The 21889-nt window shown below is 40.3% G+C and overlaps 1 protein-coding gene across 1 annotated transcript in view; it reads right to left on the bottom strand.

Moving 5' to 3' along the window:
• Window positions 1–11283: 11283 nt before the first annotated feature.
• The window catches only part of MRPS28 (mitochondrial ribosomal protein S28), a 100667-nt gene continuing 90061 nt past the window's right edge, over window positions 11284–21889 (bottom strand). Inside the window, exon 3 of the mRNA XM_055432469.2 lies at window positions 11284–11692. Coding sequence (XP_055288444.2) covers window positions 11524–11692 — 169 coding nt within the window. The 3' untranslated portion in view covers window positions 11284–11523. The remainder of the gene's footprint in view (window positions 11693–21889) is intronic.

Here is a 21889-nt window from a genome sequence, read left to right as displayed (position 1 = left end):
TACCACCACCAACGTATGAGGGTTTCCTTTTCTCTGCATCCTCGCTAACATTTGTTATATGTGTGCTTTTTGATTACAGCCATTCTGACAGGGGTAAGGTGATACCTCATTGTGGTTTTGATTTGCATTTCCCTGATGATTGCTGAAGTTGAGCATCTTTTCATGTGCCTGTTGGCTACTTGAATTTCCTCTTCTGAAAAATGTCTATTGAGGTCTTCTGCCCATTTTTCAGCTTACTTGTATCTAACATATATGTATATGTATATGTATATATATATAAAAATAACTCATACAATTCAACATCAAAACAATTTTTTTAAAGCCAAGTGGGCCAGAACATCCATCTAGAAGTTATGTACTTATAATTAAAGTCACTTTCAAGTCCACAAAAACAAGGTGCCCTCTCTTTATCAACTCCCTGGGGGATCAGATCCATAGAGCTGAACTTCCAGCATATAGATTACATTAGTGCCAAAAAAGTTTAGATAATGGCTTTAAAAAAGTTTTTTTAATTGTTGTTGCTGTTTTAACTACAACTTGGGATGAACACAGAAAAAGAACAGTTCTACATATCTGTTCTGAAGTTCTAATTAATTCATCCTAATAAATGAATAAATTCCTAGGCCTTGCCTGTGAGGGTATATGTAAGAAGACTGTCTGATGTCATAAGTGAGTCTAGCCGGGCCTCTTCCATAGCTCCCACTGCTTACATTTTTAGGTAAATAATAGAAACATTTCACCCACTATGTCACAGCTTAATCCGTGGGACCTGGGCTAGAAGAAACACAGATGGAACGGAGGGAAGTTTTACTGTGTAGACCATGCAATTACTCACTATGTCTGAGTGACATTGTTTTGTGTATAGACATGGAGAAAAGTTTAACAAGCCATTGTTAATTATGAGAATGGTGGTATAGGAGTGGTTCTCAAAGTAAAGAGCAGAGATTATCTCTTTGTGAGGACAAACTTGATTAAGAGGCATTCTTATTCACTTTGGGGGCCATTGAACAGGCAGTCAAAAGATTAGCTTCAATGGAACCATCTTTCCAGCATCCTTGAGGAAAAGGCTGCTTGTCAACACTTGGGTAAACAACATCTCTGAGCGATGGAGGGAAAAGTACCGAGAGGCAGAAAAGCAGTGGGCACTGAACCACCAGACCTGCAGGCAGTTCATGAACATACCAGAAAGTTCCAAAAAGAAATGGAATTCAGGCCTTCCTCTCTTCTGTCTCCTCAAACTTCCCACATCCTTTAGGCTCAAAACGTCTACCCTGGTCACAATGAATATAGTGACTACTCTAATGTTTGTGCCAACAGAGCAGTAAAAAGAGCCCAGTTAACATAAAATAATGAGACATCCTTTCAAGTAACACACACAGTTACTGCCTCTGTCCCCGCTCTGCAGGCCAGCAAAATGCTGAAGTAGGAGACATGGGCCCAGCAACCAGTTTTTGCTAGAAAATTATTAGGAGACATGAACCAGACCCAGATGGATACATAAAATCTGTTCATGTAGCATCACCTCTCAGAGCTTCTGTTCAAAGTCTCTAAAACAAGTGGTGGCTCGGAAAGCATGGGGTGGCAGTGAGGGCAGGAGTGGGAGTGGGGAAGAGCAACGTGGAAGGGAATCCAGGAGATTACTTGTACCAATCTCATTGCTAACTGTCTGCCTCCTACCATGGGGGACAGAGTTTAGAGACCATCTAAACTTTCTCTGTTGACAGAGGTTTTTCTGCAGTGATGACAAAATGAGACCATTCAGTGTACACTGCATCAACTAGATTACGTTAAACAGATGCAGATGAGTATTTGCTCTATGTCTGACACTGTGTTGGGCACAGAAGACACGAAAATGAGCAAAACATAATCCCCATCTTGGAGATATTTACAATTTATTAAGAAAGTGTAAATAACTCTCTAAGAGATACATCTACAAAGTACAGTACTAATAGGCTTCAAAGCAGAAATAATTAATCGAACCATTCATCCGTCACTTATTTACTTAGATACTTCCGGCCTGGAAAATTGTATCAGGATACTCTTAAAATTGATCTAAAATCTCATCAGTTATTTTCTTATTTGTTTTCTCTTTTTTCTAAAACCTTTCATGTCAGTGATAGAGTGATAGCAATTTTTGGCATCTAAAACAGAGATGTGGTCCTGAAAATAATGGATTAAAAGGCTTCAAATAGAAAAACAGATATCACAAAACATGTGCACATTTCTACAATTCTACAAAATTTCTCTCAATCCTCTTCCAAACTAGTGTAAAACAAGCATTTAAATTGACACAGAAAAGAACAGTGACATCAATAAAAGTGACAGCTGACAGAAGAGGAAGGAAGCTGCAAAAGTGTTTGAAGCAAACAGAAGAGCTGAAGGATGGTCACTGAGGCTCATTTAGTGTACAGCCACAGTCCCCCGAAGCTAGATTAAGGGCAGCGTGGGGATTACAAGAAGAAGCAGGTGCACTGGCATAAGTAAAAAGCATCAGGCAATAGCAAGGGAGGTAACAGGTAACAATTTAAAAAATTTCAAATAGTGCAGTGGTCCTGGACCACTTAGTAGGAACTGGCAACTCAACTCACCTTCAGAATCCCTGGGAAATCACATCATTATGAAACTGTTTTCCATAATGGTGGCCCTGAGTCATCAAGGGAAACTTTAAATCCTGTTCAGTATTCTCTATTTTGAAAAGCAGGAAATGTCTGGGGGTGGGGGTGGGGCAGAAGACTGAGTAATCCATTTTAGAGGTTTTTAGGCAAGAGTTGGTTGTGTAGACATTTGCATTTTTCCGAGCACCTGACATCTCTCTGGTTAACAGGAGTTTACCATATTTTAGATCAATAAAATTTTTAAAGAATTTTCTTTAATAAATACCAAACATGTTAACATATAATTAGAAATGGCTAGCCAGGAAAATAATAGACTGTTTTCCATACATCTCTAAAATTATTTTTAGGTATAAATGTGGCTTATACTGGGGAAAGCATTTTGTGTTGAATATGTGTTGATGAGAAATGACAGGGAGAACAATGCAAGCAGTAAAACAACTTGAAGAATATGTGGTGTTTTGGCACCTTTGCTAATGCTAGTATGAACTCACTGCTACCAGGTCTGTACTGCTCAGCACATGACAGTCCAATAAGTCACGAGGCATTGGGGCAAGGAAGAGTGACTTTATTTAGAAAAGCAACAGATTGAGATGATGGTGGACGAGTGTGCCAAAGAACCATCTTGCCCTGGTTTGGATGCTAGTTTCTTTCATGGAACAAAGAAAGGAAGGTGAAGAGGTAAAGCAAAAAAGGCAGTAAATTGTTGCGAATATTTTCTGGTTCCGGCCAAGAATCTGGAAGGGATGTGTTAATTTCTTGCAGCCATTTACAGGTTGGCCAGGTCAGGATGTTTCCTGTGAGCCTAAAAAAGGTATTCTAACTTAACACTCAGGCATGGGAGGCAGAACTCCCAGAGATGGACCATTATGTGTACTTCAAGCTATATATAGGCAACATCCCTTTGGTGATTAACTTGTTTTGTGTGTTAGTCCCTCAGTCATGTCTGACTCTTTGCGACCCCATGAACTTGTAGCCTACCAGGCTCTTCTGTCCATGGGATTCTCCAGGCAAGAATACTGGAGTGGGTTTTCATTTAGTTCTCCAGGGAATATTCCCAACTCAGGGATTGAACCCGGGTCTCTGGCATTACAGGCAGATTCTTTACCAGCTGAGCCACCAGGGAAGCCCTTGTAGCAAAAGCAATAGATACAAAGGTTAAAGTAAAAGAAAGGGATCCAGTATGGAGTCAGATTTGGTCTTCCCCATTACCACTGCACAGAGACTGTGGTGGAAAGTGGAGGTAGGACACCACAGGTGAGGCCCTGAGGTTTGGAGAACATGCTTCTGTATATCTCGCTGCAACAGATGTGAGGACTACAGTGTTTTACCCCAATATGCAAATTCTGTCCAGGCCCTGCAGAAGGGGTATACTTCTGGGAATGGGAAATAAACCTGACAAGCAGGTACTTACATGGGGGAGAGAAGACACCTAAGTTTCTCAGAGCCTCATTTCTCTGGGCTTTGACTTGGAGCTGTCTAGATACGCTTGAGGTGCTGTGTGAAGGAACACCTGGATGAAAGCAGAAGCTGCTGTCTTGAGACAGGAAGGTAGGAACATAAGCCAAAACATAGCCTTGGGTCTTATAAGGATAAGCAAGTCTCGTCTAATGAGCTCAAGTTCTTTGTTACAGGTGGGTTCTGAGTCTGTTTGCTTGAAAAACTGTGGAAACTTTGTAGAGTCTTCCCTAAACATTACAGCCTCTTCTCAAGTGGTCATCCAATCCACGCTGTAAATAACCATGATGGATGACTTCCTAGGCATAGAGAATTATTTAGAAGGTAGTCACTGTGAAGTTAATTCACCTCACATGAGTAAGACCTTAATTTGTGGTTTACCAGAGGATCTCACTTTATAATCACTCTTCTTCTTGCTCTTTGTGGAATCATGCCTTTTCTGTTTTTTTAGTTCTGCTCCACACCAATCAAGGATTTAAGTTAGAATATGTGGAGGCTGATTATAATATCCACTTGGTAGATTTTCCAGGACGTTTTCTCATCCATTAGTCATTTCAAATTTTAACACCTGCACCAGAGGCTGAGTGGGAAGGGAAAGGTGTTAACAAAGATAGAAATGACTAATGGACCAGAATTTTTTTCAAAACAAAATTATAGGCATGGAATTACCTTAAATTGTCACCTATCTTATGTGTTTTTATGGAAATACACTAGTGTATTGGAAGGACTGATGCTAAAGCTGAAACTCCAATACTTTGGCCACCTCATGCGAAGAGTTGACTCACTGGAAAAGACTCTGATGCTGGGAGGGATTGGGGGCAGAAGGAGATGGGGACGACAGAGGATGAGACAGATGGATGGCATCACCGACTCGATGGACATGAGTTTGAGTGAACTCCGGGAGTTGGTGATGGACAGGGAGGCCTGGCGTGCTGTGATTAATGGGGTCGCAAAGAGTTGGACACGACTGAGCGACTGAACTGAACTGAACTGAAATATATCTAAAAGATAGTCATGCTGGAACATAACTCAGATGTACCACTATTTCCCACCAAGAGGCTTGCAGGGTTTTCCAACAATCCTTGTCTCAGCTGCCTGCCTGAATGGAATTCCCACTCCTTTGGTCTGGTTTCGGGAGTTAGGACATCATTTTTATCTACTGGCTTCTGTGGTATTTACTGCATCTAAAAATGAAAGATGCTGTATTTAAATGTTGCCTGGAAAAAAACACAGTATCTTGCTTTCTTTTATTCATTTGAAGTAATTATTGCTATCACAGTCTCATGTGCATTTTTCCCAAACCATAATGATTTGAGACTTATATGGTAAAAAAAAGAGTTGGACTGTTTTTTCAAGCAGGCAATTTTGTAAAGCAAATGGTAGTAATCTGAGCCACTTTTTTGGTTTCTAAAGATTTCATCTGTCCACAGGATGATTTCAGGGTCCCATGCAATTTCTTACCTGGAGGCTAAGACCCTGTGTTCAAAATCCTGTTTTCCATTTCCTATACATAGAATGCAGGTGTGAGAACATAAAAGCACACACATTCATTCATAACGGTTTCCTGTATCCTTTGGCTTATAGCGTTTCTGAGTTCTTTGTAATTCATTTAAAAGAAACATGGGGGGAAAGTTACAGTCATTTCAAATAAACTACAAGTTTCCCTTAGGAATTTATACTAAAATGAGTATTTATTTTTAAGAACCAAATGATATAAATATAAGACATGTAATACTGGGTCAACCCAATAGTCTAACCAGCCTGTGGTTTCAAAGTCTCGTAGTATTGCATTAATGTTGGCCTCAGAAGTTTTGGGATTCATTTCAAACTCCCTGGTTTCCTTTATTACTCAAATCTGGATTTACCATTCATAGATTCATATAACGGAGAAGGCAATGGCAAGCCACTCCAGTACTCTTGCCTAGAAAATCCCATGGATGGAGGAGCCTGGTGGGCTGCAGTCCGTGGGGTTGCTAAGGGTCGGACACGACTGAGCGACTTCACTTTTCACTTTCACACATTGGAGAAGGAAATGGCAACCCACTCCAGTGTTCTTGCCTGGAGAATCCCAGGGACGGGGGAGCCTGGTGGGCTTCCGTCTATGGGGTCGCACAGAGTCGGACACGACTGAAGTGACTTAGCAGCAGCAGCAGATTCATATAAATGTTTCCTATACTTACTCATATCTTTAGGTTATATCAATTATGGAAACAATGAGTTCCCCAACAGCAAGGGTTCTACACCCCATACATCATGAGACTATAAGCAGGGGTTCTACTACAGAGGAAAGAAGAAATGGGGTGAAAAAATTCAACCTATTATGGTTGTCCTCTTGGATACAACTATTCACATCTCACATGAAAAACTTATTCACTCCCATCCAATGATCATCCTCTCCCCTAAGCCTCATCTAATTATGGTATTTGTCAAAAGTCCAGGATCCTATGATTTGCATCAGTCCAGACTCTGCTACTTTCAACCCAGAGACCTATACATGGAATAGAAAATTATCTGTCTTCCACATACCTAAGGCAGGTAGCCTCTAAGATGACCCCAACAGCCCCCACCTTTTGGCATTCATGGCCTTGAGCTATCCTCTTCCTTTTAGTAACCTGCTTCTAACCAGTAGAATATGGCAATGGTAAGGGGATGCCACGTTTGTGACTAGGTCACATAAAATAGTGACTTTCATCTTGCCAGCAGTGTCCTTCTCTTTTTATCCTGATGACTTTGTTGAAGCAAAGTGCCACATGGAAGATGCTCTGAGGGTGACCTCTATTCAACAGCCACCAGGGAGTTGAAGCCTTCTGTATAGAAACTCCCAGGGAACTGAATCCTGCCAACTCTGTAAGCAAGTTTAGGAGAGGGTCATTCTCTAGTCACACCCTGAACTCTAGCTGACAACTTGAATGAAGGCTTGTGACAGCTCAGAATCAGAGGACCCAGCAGATCCACAGAAACTGTGAGATAATACATGTGTGTCATTTTAAACTGCTAAATTTGGGGATAATCTGTTACTGAGCAATAGATAATTACTTTAACACTTAATGTTCAATGCTGAAACATGATGATGACAATAAATACTCCAATTTAAAAAGGTGAAAAAATAGAGGGCACACAGCAATCACTGAACCACAGCAATTCTAAAATCCCACTAGGTTTAAGAGACTCCTTATTGTTAACCAGTCAAGCCCCTTTATCTTAAGAGGTGTTCCTTGATTAGACCCCTATTCTGCCTCACAGGAGTAGCTCTCAAGTCCGTTTTTCTCCGTTGTTCCTGTCTTCTCTGAGGTTCTTTCTGTTCCATCATGCTTCTTACAATCTTGTGACAAGAACAGAAGCACATAAAAACATACCAGCTAAGCCATTTTTTAAAGACCCCTGTCTTGCTGTAGGAGTTCAGGTCCACGTTTATATCTTGAACAGTTTCAGTCTTGACTGGAAGCACTTTTGTCAAAATGTGTCTTCCCAAAACTTTATGGGCTGTCTACTTATTTGATTCCAAAAACATCATATGCCAAAAAGCACATCCACTAAATATATATATTTAAGATAAGCCTTTATGTCTCTAAGCTTAATTACCTCACTTTGGGCACAGTCAGGCTTCTATAACACTTTGTCCTTAAGATTTCTGAGTTCTTTTGTTCATCTGAAAGAATCTACTAGACATATTTTAGTCCTTTCGAAAAGTCTTTTCAAAATGTTTTAGTTACATTCTAGATTTGGTCTTTACCCTGGGATCATGTCAACACTGTGGTTTTCACTTTTGTTTGAGCTGTTTTAATGCCTACACCTTTGATAAAATTGTTCCTGAATTCATTTTAGTACCTTATTAAGTACAGCTTATGCTTTCAACATTCTGCGTCAAATTTTTTTTTGCCCAAATGTCTCTGTTAATTAGGTAATTTTTCTATCTTCTAAGTTACCTTAGTTGACAGTTTTAACAAATGTTTTGCTACTATTTAACACAGGCTGCTATTTTTTCTGTCCCTCATAACTTTTTTTTTTTTTGCTGCCCACCACTCAATCCCAGGACCAGTGTCACTTTCAGGTACTAATTTCTGTATCAGTTAACAAAAAGCCACAAAAATGTCAGTGGTTTATAATAAGCTTTCACTTCAATCATTTGTCTACAAGTCTGGGATGGTTCTGTTTCAGACTTGAGCCTAATGTGGGTCCATTAGGCTTGGCTCTACTCTGAGGGTCTGTACTACAGAGCAAGGCCAAACATTAAGGCATGCTTCAGCCTCTGCTCACTGCTATTAAGATACCATTGGCCTAACAAAGTCATATGCCCAAGTCCAAAGTCAAGGGGTAGGAAAGTTTACTTGACCATCATGAGACCATGTTGAGAGTATGCGTGTACAATATTACTACATTGAAGGCAAGAAGTGAGATAAATAATCCAACCTTTCACACCGAATAAAATTTTATTTGAATAAGGGTTTCTGTGCTGACGGATGTTTTAAATTCCTAGCCTAAATGATTTCTAAAGTCTTTCCTAGTTGTTTGAAACACCATGGAAATAGAACATTTGCGTGGAAAAGGGCAAATCAGAAAATATAAGAAGAGTCCAGTACTTTTTGTCAAAACATGGAGGGTAGTTATAGATTTCATCAAACACCTTAAGGGGTGCAAGAAAGGAGTCTGTGAAGATGCTGCCCAATGAACCAGCTTATCTTAAATCAGCCCATTATTTATTACAGGACAGCATATTTCTCTTGCATGCCCCAAGTTGTTCAGGTCATGGACTCATTCAATAGAAGGTTGAAAACTATATTCTTATATATAGACCATTCAGGTATGGTCAAATCCCTTATGATTATACAGTGGAAGTGACAAATAGATTGAAGATATTAGATCTGATAGACAAAGAGCCTGAAGAACTATGGATGGAGGTTCATGACATTGTACAGGAGGAAAGGATCATGACCATCCCCAAGAGAAAGAAATGGAAAAAGACAAAATGGTAGTCTGAGGAGACCTTACAAATAGCTGAGAAAAGAAGTGAAAGGCAAAGGAGAATAGGGAAAATATACCCATTAGAATGCAGAGTTCCAAAGAAAGCAAGGAGAGATAAGAAAGCCCTCCTCAGTGATGAATACAAAGAAATAGAGGAAAACAACAGAATGGGAAAGACTAGAGATCTCTTCAAGAAAATTCAAGATACCAAGGGAACATTTCATGCAAAGATGGGCACAATAAAGGACAGAATGGTATGGACCTAACAGAAGCAGAAGATATTAAGAAAAGGTGGCAAGAATACATAGAACAATACAAAAAAGATCTTCACGACCCAGATAACCACGATGGTGTGATCACTCACCTAGAGCCAGACATCTTGGAATGTGAAGTCAAGAGGGTCTTAGGAAGCATCACTATGAACAAAGCTAGTGGAGGTGATGGAATTCCAGTTGAGAAAGTTCAAATCCTGAAAGATGATGCTGTGAAAGTGCTGCACTCAATATGCCAGCAAATTTGGAAAACGTAGCAGTGGCCACAGGACTGGAAAAGGTCAGTTTTCATTCCAATCCCAAAGAAAGGCAATGCCAAAGAATGCTCAAACTACTGCACAATTGCACTCATCTCACACACTAGTAAAGTTATGCTCAAAATTCTCCAAGCCAGGCTTCAGTAATACGTGAACCGTGAACTTCCAGATGTTCAAGCAGGTTTTAGAAAAGGCAGAGGCACCAGAGATCAAATTGCCAACATCCGCTGGATCATGGAGAAAGCAAGAGAGTTCCAGAAAACCATCTATTTCTGCTTCATTGACTATGCCAAAGCCTTTGACTGTGTGGATCACAATAAACTGTGGAAAATTCTGAAAGAGATAGGAATACCAGACCACCTGACCTGCCTCTTGAGAAACCGTATACAGGTCAGGAAGCAACAGTTAGAACTGGACATGGAACATTTCCTGGAGTTTGCTCAAATTTGTGTCCATTGAGTTGCTGACACTACAGTTCAGTTCAGTTCAGTCGCTCAGTCGTGTCTGGACTCTTTGCGAAGAGACACTAAACTTAGCAACTTTCAAATATATGATAGAGTATTAGTAATTATAGTCACCATGCTGTACATTACATCACCGTAATGTATCTTATAACTGAAAGTTTGTACTTTTTAACCGCTTTCACTCATTTTGCCCACTGTTACCACCATCAACTCCGGCCCTCAACTACCAATACATTCTTTATATCCGTGAGCTCTTTTTCTTAGATTCCACATATAAGTGAGATCATACAGTTTCATCATTCTCTGTCTGACATTTCACATTACACAGTGCCTTCAAGGTCAATCCATGTTGTCAAAAATGGCGAGATTTCCTTATTTTTTAATGTCTGAATAATAGTCCATTATATATATGATGCACATGTGTGTATGTATATCACAGTTTCTTTATCCATTCATGTATTGATGGACACCTGAAAGTGTTAGTTGCTCAGTCGTGTCCGACTCTTTGAGACCCTGTGGACTGCAGCCTGGCAGGCTCCTCTGTCCATGGAATTCTCCAGGTAAGAATACTGGAATAGGTAGCCATTTCTTTCTTCACGGAATCTTCCTGACCCAGGGGTCAAACCTGGGTCTCCTGCAGAGAAAATCAGTTTATCCATTCTTCCACTGATGGACACTTAAATTGCTTCCGTACCTTCAGCTGTTGTAAATAATGCTGCAATGAACACAGGGGTGCATATCTTTTTGAGTTAATGTTTTCATTTTCTTTGGAAATACCTACCGATAAGTGGAATTGTTGTATCATGTGATAGTTCTATTTTTCATTTTTTGAGGAACCTCCATACTATTTTCCACTGTGGCTGCACCAACTGACATTCCAATAACTAGTGCACCAGGGTTCCCTTTTAATTTTCCACATTCTTGCCAACCCTTGTTACTTTTTGCCTTCTGATGACAGCCATTCTAACAGGTGTGAGGTGGGATCTCGTGGTTTGACTCATTTCCTTGATGCTGAGCACCTTCTCATGTAACTCTTGGCCATCTGTATATCTTTTTTGGAAAAATGTCTATTCGGATCCTCTGCCCCTTCTGCTCTATTTTTGTCCTTAGCACTCATCACCGTCTAACATGCTATATATTTTACTTACTTGTCAATTTTCCCAGGCAAAGGTAAGCCCTACTAGGCAAGCAATTTCATCTGATTTGTTTACCACTGTTTCTTTTGTGTTTAGAACAGTAGCATACACATAGTGAACACTCAAAACATATTTATTGAATGACAGAATTTCTCAGTACAGCTATTCCAATCAAAGGAAAGAACGGGCATAAAAACAGGGGGAGGGGAGATACAGCTAAAGAAAATTCTAACAAATAAGAGCTATAATTATAGCTTTCATTTACTATGTCTTTTTCTAATCATTTATTCATAATTGTCTAATTGTGTTCCTGAATATCTGCATTCAACATAAAAGGAATGAATGCACTCAGCAAAGTTCATTTACTTTTCACGACGTTCCTCTTTTGATCTTGAGTCTTTACTCTCCTGGAGTCCTAACAGAACTGCTTCAGCCTCTAGGATGGTTGTATCTGTTGTGGCTCCCAGGAACCTAGATGTAAGTTCAAGATCTAAAAGTCGCAGCCGGACTCTGGTTCCTTTCTGGTATTTCCTAAATAGTAAGAAAAAAATTCCATTAATTCTTCATATCATAAAATGAACAATTAAAATCAAACTCAAATTCTAATTCGTGTTGGCTCCAGATAAGGAAATTAACACTGGTATCAAGGAAATAGTTGTTTTTGACAGAAAAGTTATTTAGTTGTATCAGAATTTTTATGTTAAAGTCACCTTTAAAGATTTTATAACTGAAATGAAAATGTATTCCAAACTGAAATTCAAACAAGTTGGTCCTTGAAACTGACATTTATTTTAATGTCATTCATTTTTAAAGTCAAAGAGTATCAAGGGGAAAAAATGTTTTCAGAAACACTTTGTCTTCTAAAATTAGTATCTTCTTTGAAAAACAAAATGGAAAAAAGTCTCACTGCAAAAAATTACTATAGGGGATTGACTGCACTGTAATTAAAATATAACGCTGGCCATATAATGTATGGTGGGTCAATTTGGTAAAAATAAAAATATTCAAGTATTTCACAATACCAAGTGAAAACTGATGCTCATTTATCTTTCTTCCTTGATCAATCATTTTAAGAGCTTAATATCAACATTGTGAAAAGGTACGGGAGAGTGAAAATATTGCTACTGAATGAAAATCACAACTCTTTCTTAAAAACATCTAAATATACACCTCAAGTACTCTAAGGTAATTTTAAAATTAAAATAATTTTATATAAACAGAAAATGAAGAAACAGAGTTCTCCCAAAAAGAGAAAATGATTTTGGTAGAGCATACAATGAATAGTCTCCACATAATGTTTGATTAGGTATTCTGGAGGAATTTATAGGTGATTCATCAAGTAAACCTTTAGGTTATTTGGCTTTTTTCGAAGTCATTTTTCTTTCTGATTACAGAACAAAATGTCCTTCTGTAAAATTTGAAAAATCACGTCAGTCACACTTCCTAGTCTTTCTATATATATATTTATATATATGTACGTGGGTGTGTGTATGTGATGGCATAGATCATACTTCTTTGCTTAAAAAAACTGAAGAGATATCCTAGAATAGCAAGGCCTAGCTTTATACTCTTAGAAAACAGAAATTCCCATTCTACTCCTCTTTGCCTTTTGCACTGCTTGGACTTTCCTTATAAAAAATCCTACTGTTTCCCAGGTATCCAGGTAGAATGTATCAAACGCAGCCTTGAGAGCTTCCACATTCCCCTTATCAGAATGCAGATTCTGTCACTGGAATTCCCAAGAAAGACAGCATAGCCAAGTAAGCACAAATGTTAGTGCCCTTCACTCACCTCTATTGGTTATCTGTGTAAATCTCTGATTTCTCATTAGATCAAATGCTCCCCAAGATCTGTCACTGTATTTACATCTGCATCCTTCCAGGGCCAATGCAGCAGGAATGCAAATATTTGTCAATAAATTAACAAGACACTTGCTGACAAAAGCCACCACCTCATCGACAGTCTAGATTCCCCATTCTCTTGGCGTTAGCAGCTGTGTGGCCTGGCTCATTTACTCAGCCTCTCTGAAGTTTGCCTGGCACAGTGCCTGGTGCACGGTGGTTAATAAATGTTAGTTTTCTTCTCCTTCTATTGTTCAGAGCTGGACAATAAACCGACCACAATAAAGGGGAACAGTGATTTTTTTTTTTTTTTTAATGAAAAGAGTTGAACATTCACAAACACTTGGGACACGCTATCTGGGCATAGTCACACTGAAGGGGCAGCTCTCAGTGGAGACAGTCCTGCGTCTTGTAAATGTTAGCAATCTCCTCTTACAAAAATAAAATCAGAAATACCACGAGTGTCCAGTATGCTTGGTAGTTTATGGAAAGCAAAACTGTCCCTAAGTTTAGATGGAGGAGCCTTTGATAATATGAAAATGTTGCCTTCATCTCTAAAAAGTACGGAAATTCTAGAAGCTATCCAGTGAGTTGGTAACAGAAATGAAAAGTGAGCTGCAGGCCTTTACGTGTGCTGAATGAATCAAGAATCACCCGCACTGTGCACTAAACAACAACAAAAATACCTCTAGAAGATTCTCTGACTTCAGTGGTCTGGAAGTAGCTGTTTCTACCTTGATGGTACTTAATTTTCACTGTGCATTATTTCTGAGTGTTATCTTCCCTAGCAGACCATAAGCTCATTAAGGGCAGGGCTTTTATCTCATCTGTCTCTCTTATAGCACTCAGAGGAGACCTATACATTTCATACATCAAAAGCAACTGCGGTGCTCCTTAAAAATGCAAATGAGGGAAGCAACCCCAGAGAGTGAGTTGGCAAATCTCGGGTGGGACTCAGGAATTTGCTTTTTTGTTGTTGTTAAGAGTCATGTTTTATTCGGTGGGAATTTTTAGGACTTCAAGCCTGGGAGACACCATCTCAGGTAACCCTGAGAGAACTGCTCTGAGAGGGCGGGGCAGGGAGGGGCAAGGAGCAGGGAGGAGTCAGGTTATACAGAAGTTTGCAACAAAGGGCGGGTAGTCTGAGCATCAAAAGTATTTTTGTGAATTAAAGAAAACCAGATTATCTCAAAAGTTAAGGAATTTAGAGCTTTCTCCTTTTCTATGTATGGGAAGATGCAAGTGCTGGGGCTCACTGAAAGCATTCCTTCCACAGGCATCTCAGCAATCTGGGGCCAGTATGCTGAGATTTTTCACATCCTGAGTTCTTCAGTGCTCACCTAGGGAGGGGCTGCAGGGGAATTGGCCTTTTTAAAGCTCCCCAGGTAACACGGATGCAGTCTTCTCTGATCAGCATTTGAGAAAAATCTGGCCTAGATTACCTGTATTATATACAAGGCACGGCATCCTACATACATACAAAGGGCCAGTAAAATGAGGACCTCTGATGGACTTTGTGGCCACCATGAACAAACAGCCTTTGAGAGTAACAGATGTCTTCCACAAGTGATGACAAAACCAACAAACTTCAGATGAGTAATTTAGATTGACCAAATAAAATAAAGCCAGGCAATGACAATATATTATGGAGAAATGCGCCTTAAAAGAGTCCCTTGAACAAAGCCTGCTGACCACTGGGGTGGGACTGACTCTCCCACACACAGACTGTTCTCTCTGAGAAACCCAGGACGTGGAAAGGTTAGTAGTCCTCACTCACAGGAACAGCAGCCATACCATTAATGTGGAGTTTATCCTTGCTTTAAGTTTGAAATACTTCATTCGAGGGAAGTAAAGAAATGACTGATGTATTTCGGAGAACTCCATTTCTGCCAATGTAATTTGAGGTGACCCTCCAGTGCTGGAGTTTTTGATAATCCCTTATACCACTTAAGTCTTCCCATTCGGGTTTCCATTGTTTCACATAACAAGACTGAAAACAAATATGCCAGTACACTCTTTCCCCAAGACTGCATTGTTCATACAGTTTCCAAATGCTCCTTTTAGTCAAAGATTTTGGCCTAAGTATAGATATCCAGAAAAGGCAATGAGGTGGTGAAGACTGTAGACTCCGGAGCCAGATAACTAGAAACGTGCCCAGCTCCACCCCTGAACATGCAGCTCTGAGCTAGTTACTTCATCTCTGTTTCAGTTTCCTCATTTGTAAAATGGAAATAATAATTATGGGCTTCCCTGGTGTCTCAGATGACACCAGATGAACTTCCAGATTTTCAAGCTGGTTTTAGAAAAGGCAGAGAAACCAGAGATCAAATTGCCAACATCTGCTGGATCATCGAAAAAGCAAGAAAGTTCCAGAAAAACATCTATTTCTGCTTTATTGACTATGCCAAAGCCTTTGACTGTGTGGATCACAATAAACTATGGAAAACTGTGAAAGAGATGAGAATACCACACCATGTGACCTGCCTCTTGAGAAACCTGTATGCAGCTCAGGAAGCAACAGTTAGAACTGGACATAGAACAACAGACTGGTTCCAAATAGGAAAAGGAGTACATCAAGGCTGTATATTGTCACCCCGCTTATTCAACTTATATGCAGAGTACATCATGAGAAACGCTGGGCTGGAAGAAGCACAAGCTGGAATCAAGATTGCCGGGAGAAATATCAATAACCTCAGATATGCAGATGACACCACCCTTATGGCAGAAAGTGAAGAACTAAGGAGTCTCTTGAAAGTGAAAGAGGAGAGTGAAAAAGTTGGCTTAAAGCTCAACATTCAGAAAACTAAGATCCTGGCATCCGGTCCCACCACTTCATGGCAAATAGATGGGAAAACAGTGGAAACAGTGGCTGACTTTATTTTGGGGGGCTCCAAAATCACTGCATATGGTGATTGCAAGCCATGAAATTAATAGATGCTTACCCCTTGGAAGGAAAGTTGTGACCAACCTAGACAGCATATTAAAAAGCAGAGACATTACTTTGCCAACAAAGGTCCGTCTAGTCAAGGCTATGGTTTTTCCCGTGGTCATGTATGGATGTGAGAGTTGGACTGTGAAGAAAGCTGATAGCCGAAGAATTGATGCTTTTGAACTGTGGTGCTGGAGAAGACTCTTGAGAGTCCCTTGGACTGCAAGGCAAGGAGATCCAACCAGTCCATCCTAAAGGAGATTAGTCCTGGGTGTTCATTGGAAGGACTGATGCTGAAGCTGAAACTCCAATACTTTGGCCACCTGATTCGAAGAGCTGACTCATCTGAAAAGACCCTGATTCTGGGAAAGATTGAGGGCAGGAGAAGGGGACGACAGAGGATGAGATGGTTGGATGGCATCACCGACTCAATGGACATGAGTTTGGGTAAACTCCAGGAGCTGGTGATGGACAGGGAGGCCTGGCGTGCTGCAGTCCATGGGGTCGCAAAGAATCAGACACGACTGAGCAACTGAACTGAACTGAACTGGTGTCTCAGACAGTAGAGTTGGCCTGCAGTGCAGGAGACCCAGGTTTGATCCCTGGGTCGGGAAGATCCTCTGGAGAAGGAAACAGCAACTCACTCCAGTACTCTTGCCTGGAAAATCCCATGGATGGAGGAGCCTGGCGGGCTACAGCCCATGGAGTCACAGAGAGTCAGACACGACTGAGCGACTTCACTTTCACTTTCACTTTCAGGTTACTATGAGTATGAAATGAGTTAACACCTGCGAAGTCCTTATACATGCTCAATACATATTAGCTGCCATCATTAATCACCACCACGACCACCACCATCACCATCAAAACAAACCCAGTGACAGTAGGTGTTCCAGCCTTGGCATGATGGAGGCTACAAGAACACTCTCAGGGGATATAGGTATATGTAAGAATGATTCACTTTGCTATACATCAGAAACATCAGCAGTGTAAAGCAACTATACTCCAACTAAAAAAATTATGACTACAAGAAAAAAAAAATTAGAACACTCTCAGATATAATTTCAAGTTATAATTAAATCAGTTAAAGGATTTCTACAGACAGTAAGCTTTGGGGATGGGTTTTCTTTCAATAATTTGCTTTGATTCAAATCTTACTTATTTTAATAGTATAAACATTCCTCTCTTAAAATAGATTATAAATGTCCTACCCAAAAGAAAACAATTATTTACAATGAATGTTGAATTTCTTTTGAGGATGTGAGGCAAACTAGCACAACAAAAGCAAGTAAAACTCACAGAACTACACAGCACATTCAGGCCACATTTAATGGTCCACACTTCCCCGAATTAGCTACATTATTCCTGAGAACAATAAAGTAGAAATATATGGTGAGTCACAGAAGGGTCACAGTGACTCATCCACTCCAGTATTCTTTTTGACAGGGGCTCAATGAACACTGAGGGGCAGGCAGAACTGTCTAATTTTACCTTCTCCTATCACTCCTTTATTCTTGATGGAGGTCAATGAATCTATTTTTAGCACATAACTATTTCTTGGAAGGGGAAGATGATCCTTTCAATAGGTTCATAATTTTTCTACTTTTAAAATTTACCATTTCAATAGCAGACTTCACTTCTAACCTGTCAAACATCCCTTTCTTTATAGACCTGACTCTACTTCCTCTGTCTTCTATGCATGTTAGTCACTTGGTCATGTCTGACTCTTTGTGACCCCATGAACCATAGCCCGCCAGGCTCCTCTGTCCCTGGAATTCTCCAGGCAAGAATGCTGGAGTGGGTTGCCATTCCGTTCTCCAGGGGATCTTCCTGACTCAGGGATTGAACCTGGGTCTCTTGCATTGTAGGATTCTTTACTATCTAAAGCCACCAGGGAAAGCCACCACCTTTTCTATAATGAGGTTTTATTCTTCTTTTGGACTTCCAAGGAGGCACAGTTGGTAAAGAATCCACCTGCCAACGCAGGAGATACAAGAAACACAGGTTTGATCCTTGGGTTGGGAAGATCCCCTGAAAGAGGAAATGGCAAACTGTTTCCATATTCTTGCCTAGAAAATTCCATAGACAGAGGAGCCTTGGCATGTCCATGGGGTCGCAAAGAGTCAAACATGACTAAGCATGCACGCACAAAAAATTATTCTTTTAATTAGTTTTCCCTCATTCCTTTTATTGTATCAGTGGAATCTTCCTTCTAAAAATCACACAAATGCCCATAAACATAACTGGGGTACAATTTCAAGAGGTTCACAGATTACCTGAAGGTCATCTATGGACCTCTAAGATTAAGAAGTTCTGTTCTAGATTTTAAGTCTATTTATATTTCTGGATATAATATAATCATATAATTGTGAAAGGAGTATGACAAAGTTGTATATTGTTACCCTGCTTATTTAACTTATATGCAGAGTACACCATGTGAAATGCCAGGCTAGGTGAATCACAAACTGGAATTAGATTGTCGGGAGAAATGCCAACAACCTCAGATATGCAGATGATACCACTCTAATGGCAGAAAACGAAGAGGAACTAAAGAGCCTCTCAAAGAGGGTGAAAGAGGAGAGTGAAAAAGCTGGCTTAAAACTCAACATTAAAAAAAATACCCTAAGATCATGGCATCCGGTCCCATCACTTCATGGCAGTTAGAATGGGAAAAAGTGGAAACAGTGACAGATTTTCTTGGGCTTAAAAATCACTGTGGATGGTGACTGCAGCCAGGAAATTAAAAGATGCTTGCTCCTTGGAAGAAAAGCTATAATAAACCTAGAGAGTGTATTCAAACATTGCTTTGCCAACAAAGGTCTGGATAGTCAAAGCTATGGTTTTTCCAAGTAGTTGTGTACAGATGTATGAGTTGGACCATAAAGAAGACTGAGTGCCGAGGAATTGATGCTTTCCAACTGTGGTGCTGGGAGAAGACTCCAAAACTCCCCTTGACAGCAAGATCAAAACAGTCAATCCTAAAGGAAATTAACCCTGGATGTTCATTGGAAGGACTGATGCTGAAGCTGAAGCTCCAATACTCTGGTCACCTGATGAAAAGAGTCAATTCATTGGTAAAGACTCTGATGCTGGGAAAGACTGAAGGCAGGAGGAGAAGGGGGTGACAGAGGATGAGATGGTTGGGTGGCATCACCGACTCAATGGACATGAGTTTCAGCAAACTGCAGAGATGGTGAAGGACAGGGAAGCCTGGCTTGCTTCAGTCCACGGGGTTGCAACGAGCTGGACACGACTTAGGTTATATCGTGTCCAACAACAATAAATAGTTCTTGAGGTAAAAGGAATGGGTTCTCATTCTATCTACATGACAACATGGCCTTATGATAATTATTTCTGTTGTTTTATTTCTAATGTGTTTCTTAAGGAAACTTAGGACTTTCATGAAGAAGCTCACCGGGCCACTGCTTGCAGCCACACAGCTGTAAGTGGAAAAGCCAACCTCTACCACAGCCTCATTTTCTGGTGGAAATAAGAAAAAAGTTCACAGCATATATAAGTAAAGATGGAAGTTTTCTTTTATTACCCCAGTCACTTCCTTAAGTCTGACCTTATTATGAATGAATAAGGACAAGTCTTAAAGAGAATTAGGTGCACAGCAGCATAATATTTTCAATTAAAAAAATATGGAACAGGGTAGGGAGGAAGGATAAATTAGGAGTTTGGGATTAGTAGATACAAACTACTATATGTCAAATAAATAAACAACAAGGTCCTACTGTATAGAGAACTATATTCAGTATCTTATAATAAACTATAATGAAAAAGAATAAGAAAAAATATATAACTGAATCACTTCGCTGTATACCAGAAACTAATACAATATTGTAAATTAACTAATCAGTTCAGTTCAGTTGCTCAGTGGTGTCCGACTCTTTGCGACCCCATGGACTGCAACATGCCAGGCCTCCCTGTCCATCACCAACTCCCAGAGTTTACCCAAACTCATGTCCTCCGAGTCGGTGTTGTCATCCAACCATCTCATCCTCTGTCATCCCCTTCTCCTCCTGCCTTCAATCTTGCCCAGCATCAGGGTCTTTTCAGATAAGTCAGTTCTTTGCATCAGGAGGCCAAAGTACTGGAGTTTCAACTTCAACATCAGTCCTTCCAAAGAATATTCAGGACTGATTTCCTTTAGGATGGACTGGTTGGATCTCCTTGCAGTCCAAGAGAAGACTCTCAAGGGTCTTCTCCAACGCCACAATTCAAAAGCACCAATTCTTTGGAGCTCAGCTTTCTTTATAGTCCAACTCTCACATCCAAACATGACTACTGGAAAAACCATAGCCTTGACTAGACAGAACTTTGTTGGCAAAGCAGTATCTCTGCTTTTTAATATGCTGTTAGATTGGTCACAACTTTTCTTCCAACGAGTAAGCATCTTTTAATTTCCTGGCTGCAGTCACCATTTGCAGTGATTTTGGAGCCCAAAAAAATAAAGTCTGTCACTGTTTCCACTGTTTCCCCATCTATTTGCCATGAAGTGATGGGACCAGATGCCATGATCTTAGTTTTCTGAATACTGAGCTTTGAGCCAACTTTTTCACTCTCATCAAGAGGTTCCTCACTTTAGTTAAAAAATTAAAAACATGGGAAAAATTAAGTTAAAGAATATATGCAACAAAAGAACAGGCTTAAGATGATGGTCTTAAGAAGTTGAAGGAGGCTACCGTCCTGAATATTTATACCATAACTATTTGTTTATAAAAAATATTTATATCAAGATGTGTTGGAAATGTTCAGAGGTGCTGTTTGGTTGTCACAAAGATCAGGTTGACATATAGGAGGCATGGATGGGATGGAGACATTGTGTAATGCAAGGAACTCTTCCATGCAAGAGCCATCCTGCTAGCCACTGATAGTGGCGAAAAATCTGCTTGTAATGATCTAAGCCTGGACCTCTGTTTGCTAAATATTTTTTAAAGGTTGATTTTTTAAAAATAAGAGTTTAAGTAAACACTATATTTTCAAGAATGAGATTACAATGTAAATTAAGGGAAGACTGATTTTGTCCAGAATGTTACCAAGAGTTGTTCACGATTTCAGAAAAATCACACTGTCATAAGCAACACCATCATTTCATTTAATGGTACCCCACTCCAGTACTCTTGCCTGGAAAATCCCCTGGACGGAGCAGCCTGGTGGGCTGCAGTCCATGGGGTCACAGAAGAGTCCAACACGACTGAGCGATTTCACTTTCACTTTTCACTTTCATGCACTGGAGAAGGAAATGGCAACACACTCCAGTGTTCTTGCCTGGAGAATCCCAGGGATGGGGGAGCCTGGTGGGTTGTCGTCTATGGGGTCACACAGAGTCGGACACAACTGAAGCAACTTAGAAGCAGCAGCAGCAACATGGGTTAAGGGCTTCCCAGGTGGCACCAGTGGTAAAGAATCTGCCTGCAAATTTCAACCTGTAAGAGATGCAGGTTCAATCCCTGGGTCAGGAAGATTTCATGGAGGAGGGCATGACAACCCACTCCAGTATTCTTGCCTGGAGAATCCCATGGACTGAGGAGCCTAGGGGGTTATAGTCCAGGGGGTTGCAAAGATTCGGACACAACTGAAGTGACTTAGCACGCAGACATACACACATGGGTTAAATGTATCATCTTTACAGCTTCAACTCTGGCTTATTCTTTGCATTGAGAGGTGATTAGTCTCTTCTATACTTGCTATCTAAAAATGTACAATTTATCTTCCTGGCTTTCAATGGAATACATTGATAAAACTTGGCTTCCCTCCTAGCTAAATTGGTAAAGAATCTGCCTGCAATGCAGAAGACCCAGGTTTGATCCCTGGGTCAGGAAGATCCCCTGGAGAAGGAAATGGCAACCCACTCCAGTATTCTTGCCTGGAGAATCCCCATGGACAGAGGTGCCTGGTGGGCTACAGTCCATGGGGTTGCCAAGAGTCGGACATGATTGAGTGACTAAGCAC

The sequence above is a fragment of the Moschus berezovskii genome, chromosome 16, assembly GCF_049115385.1.
Source record: "Moschus berezovskii isolate FMDL1 chromosome 16, NW_MosBer_1.0, whole genome shotgun sequence".
Classification (NCBI taxonomy): Eukaryota; Metazoa; Chordata; class Mammalia; order Artiodactyla; family Moschidae; genus Moschus; species Moschus berezovskii.
This window is presented reverse-complemented; position numbering and strand designations above follow the sequence as displayed.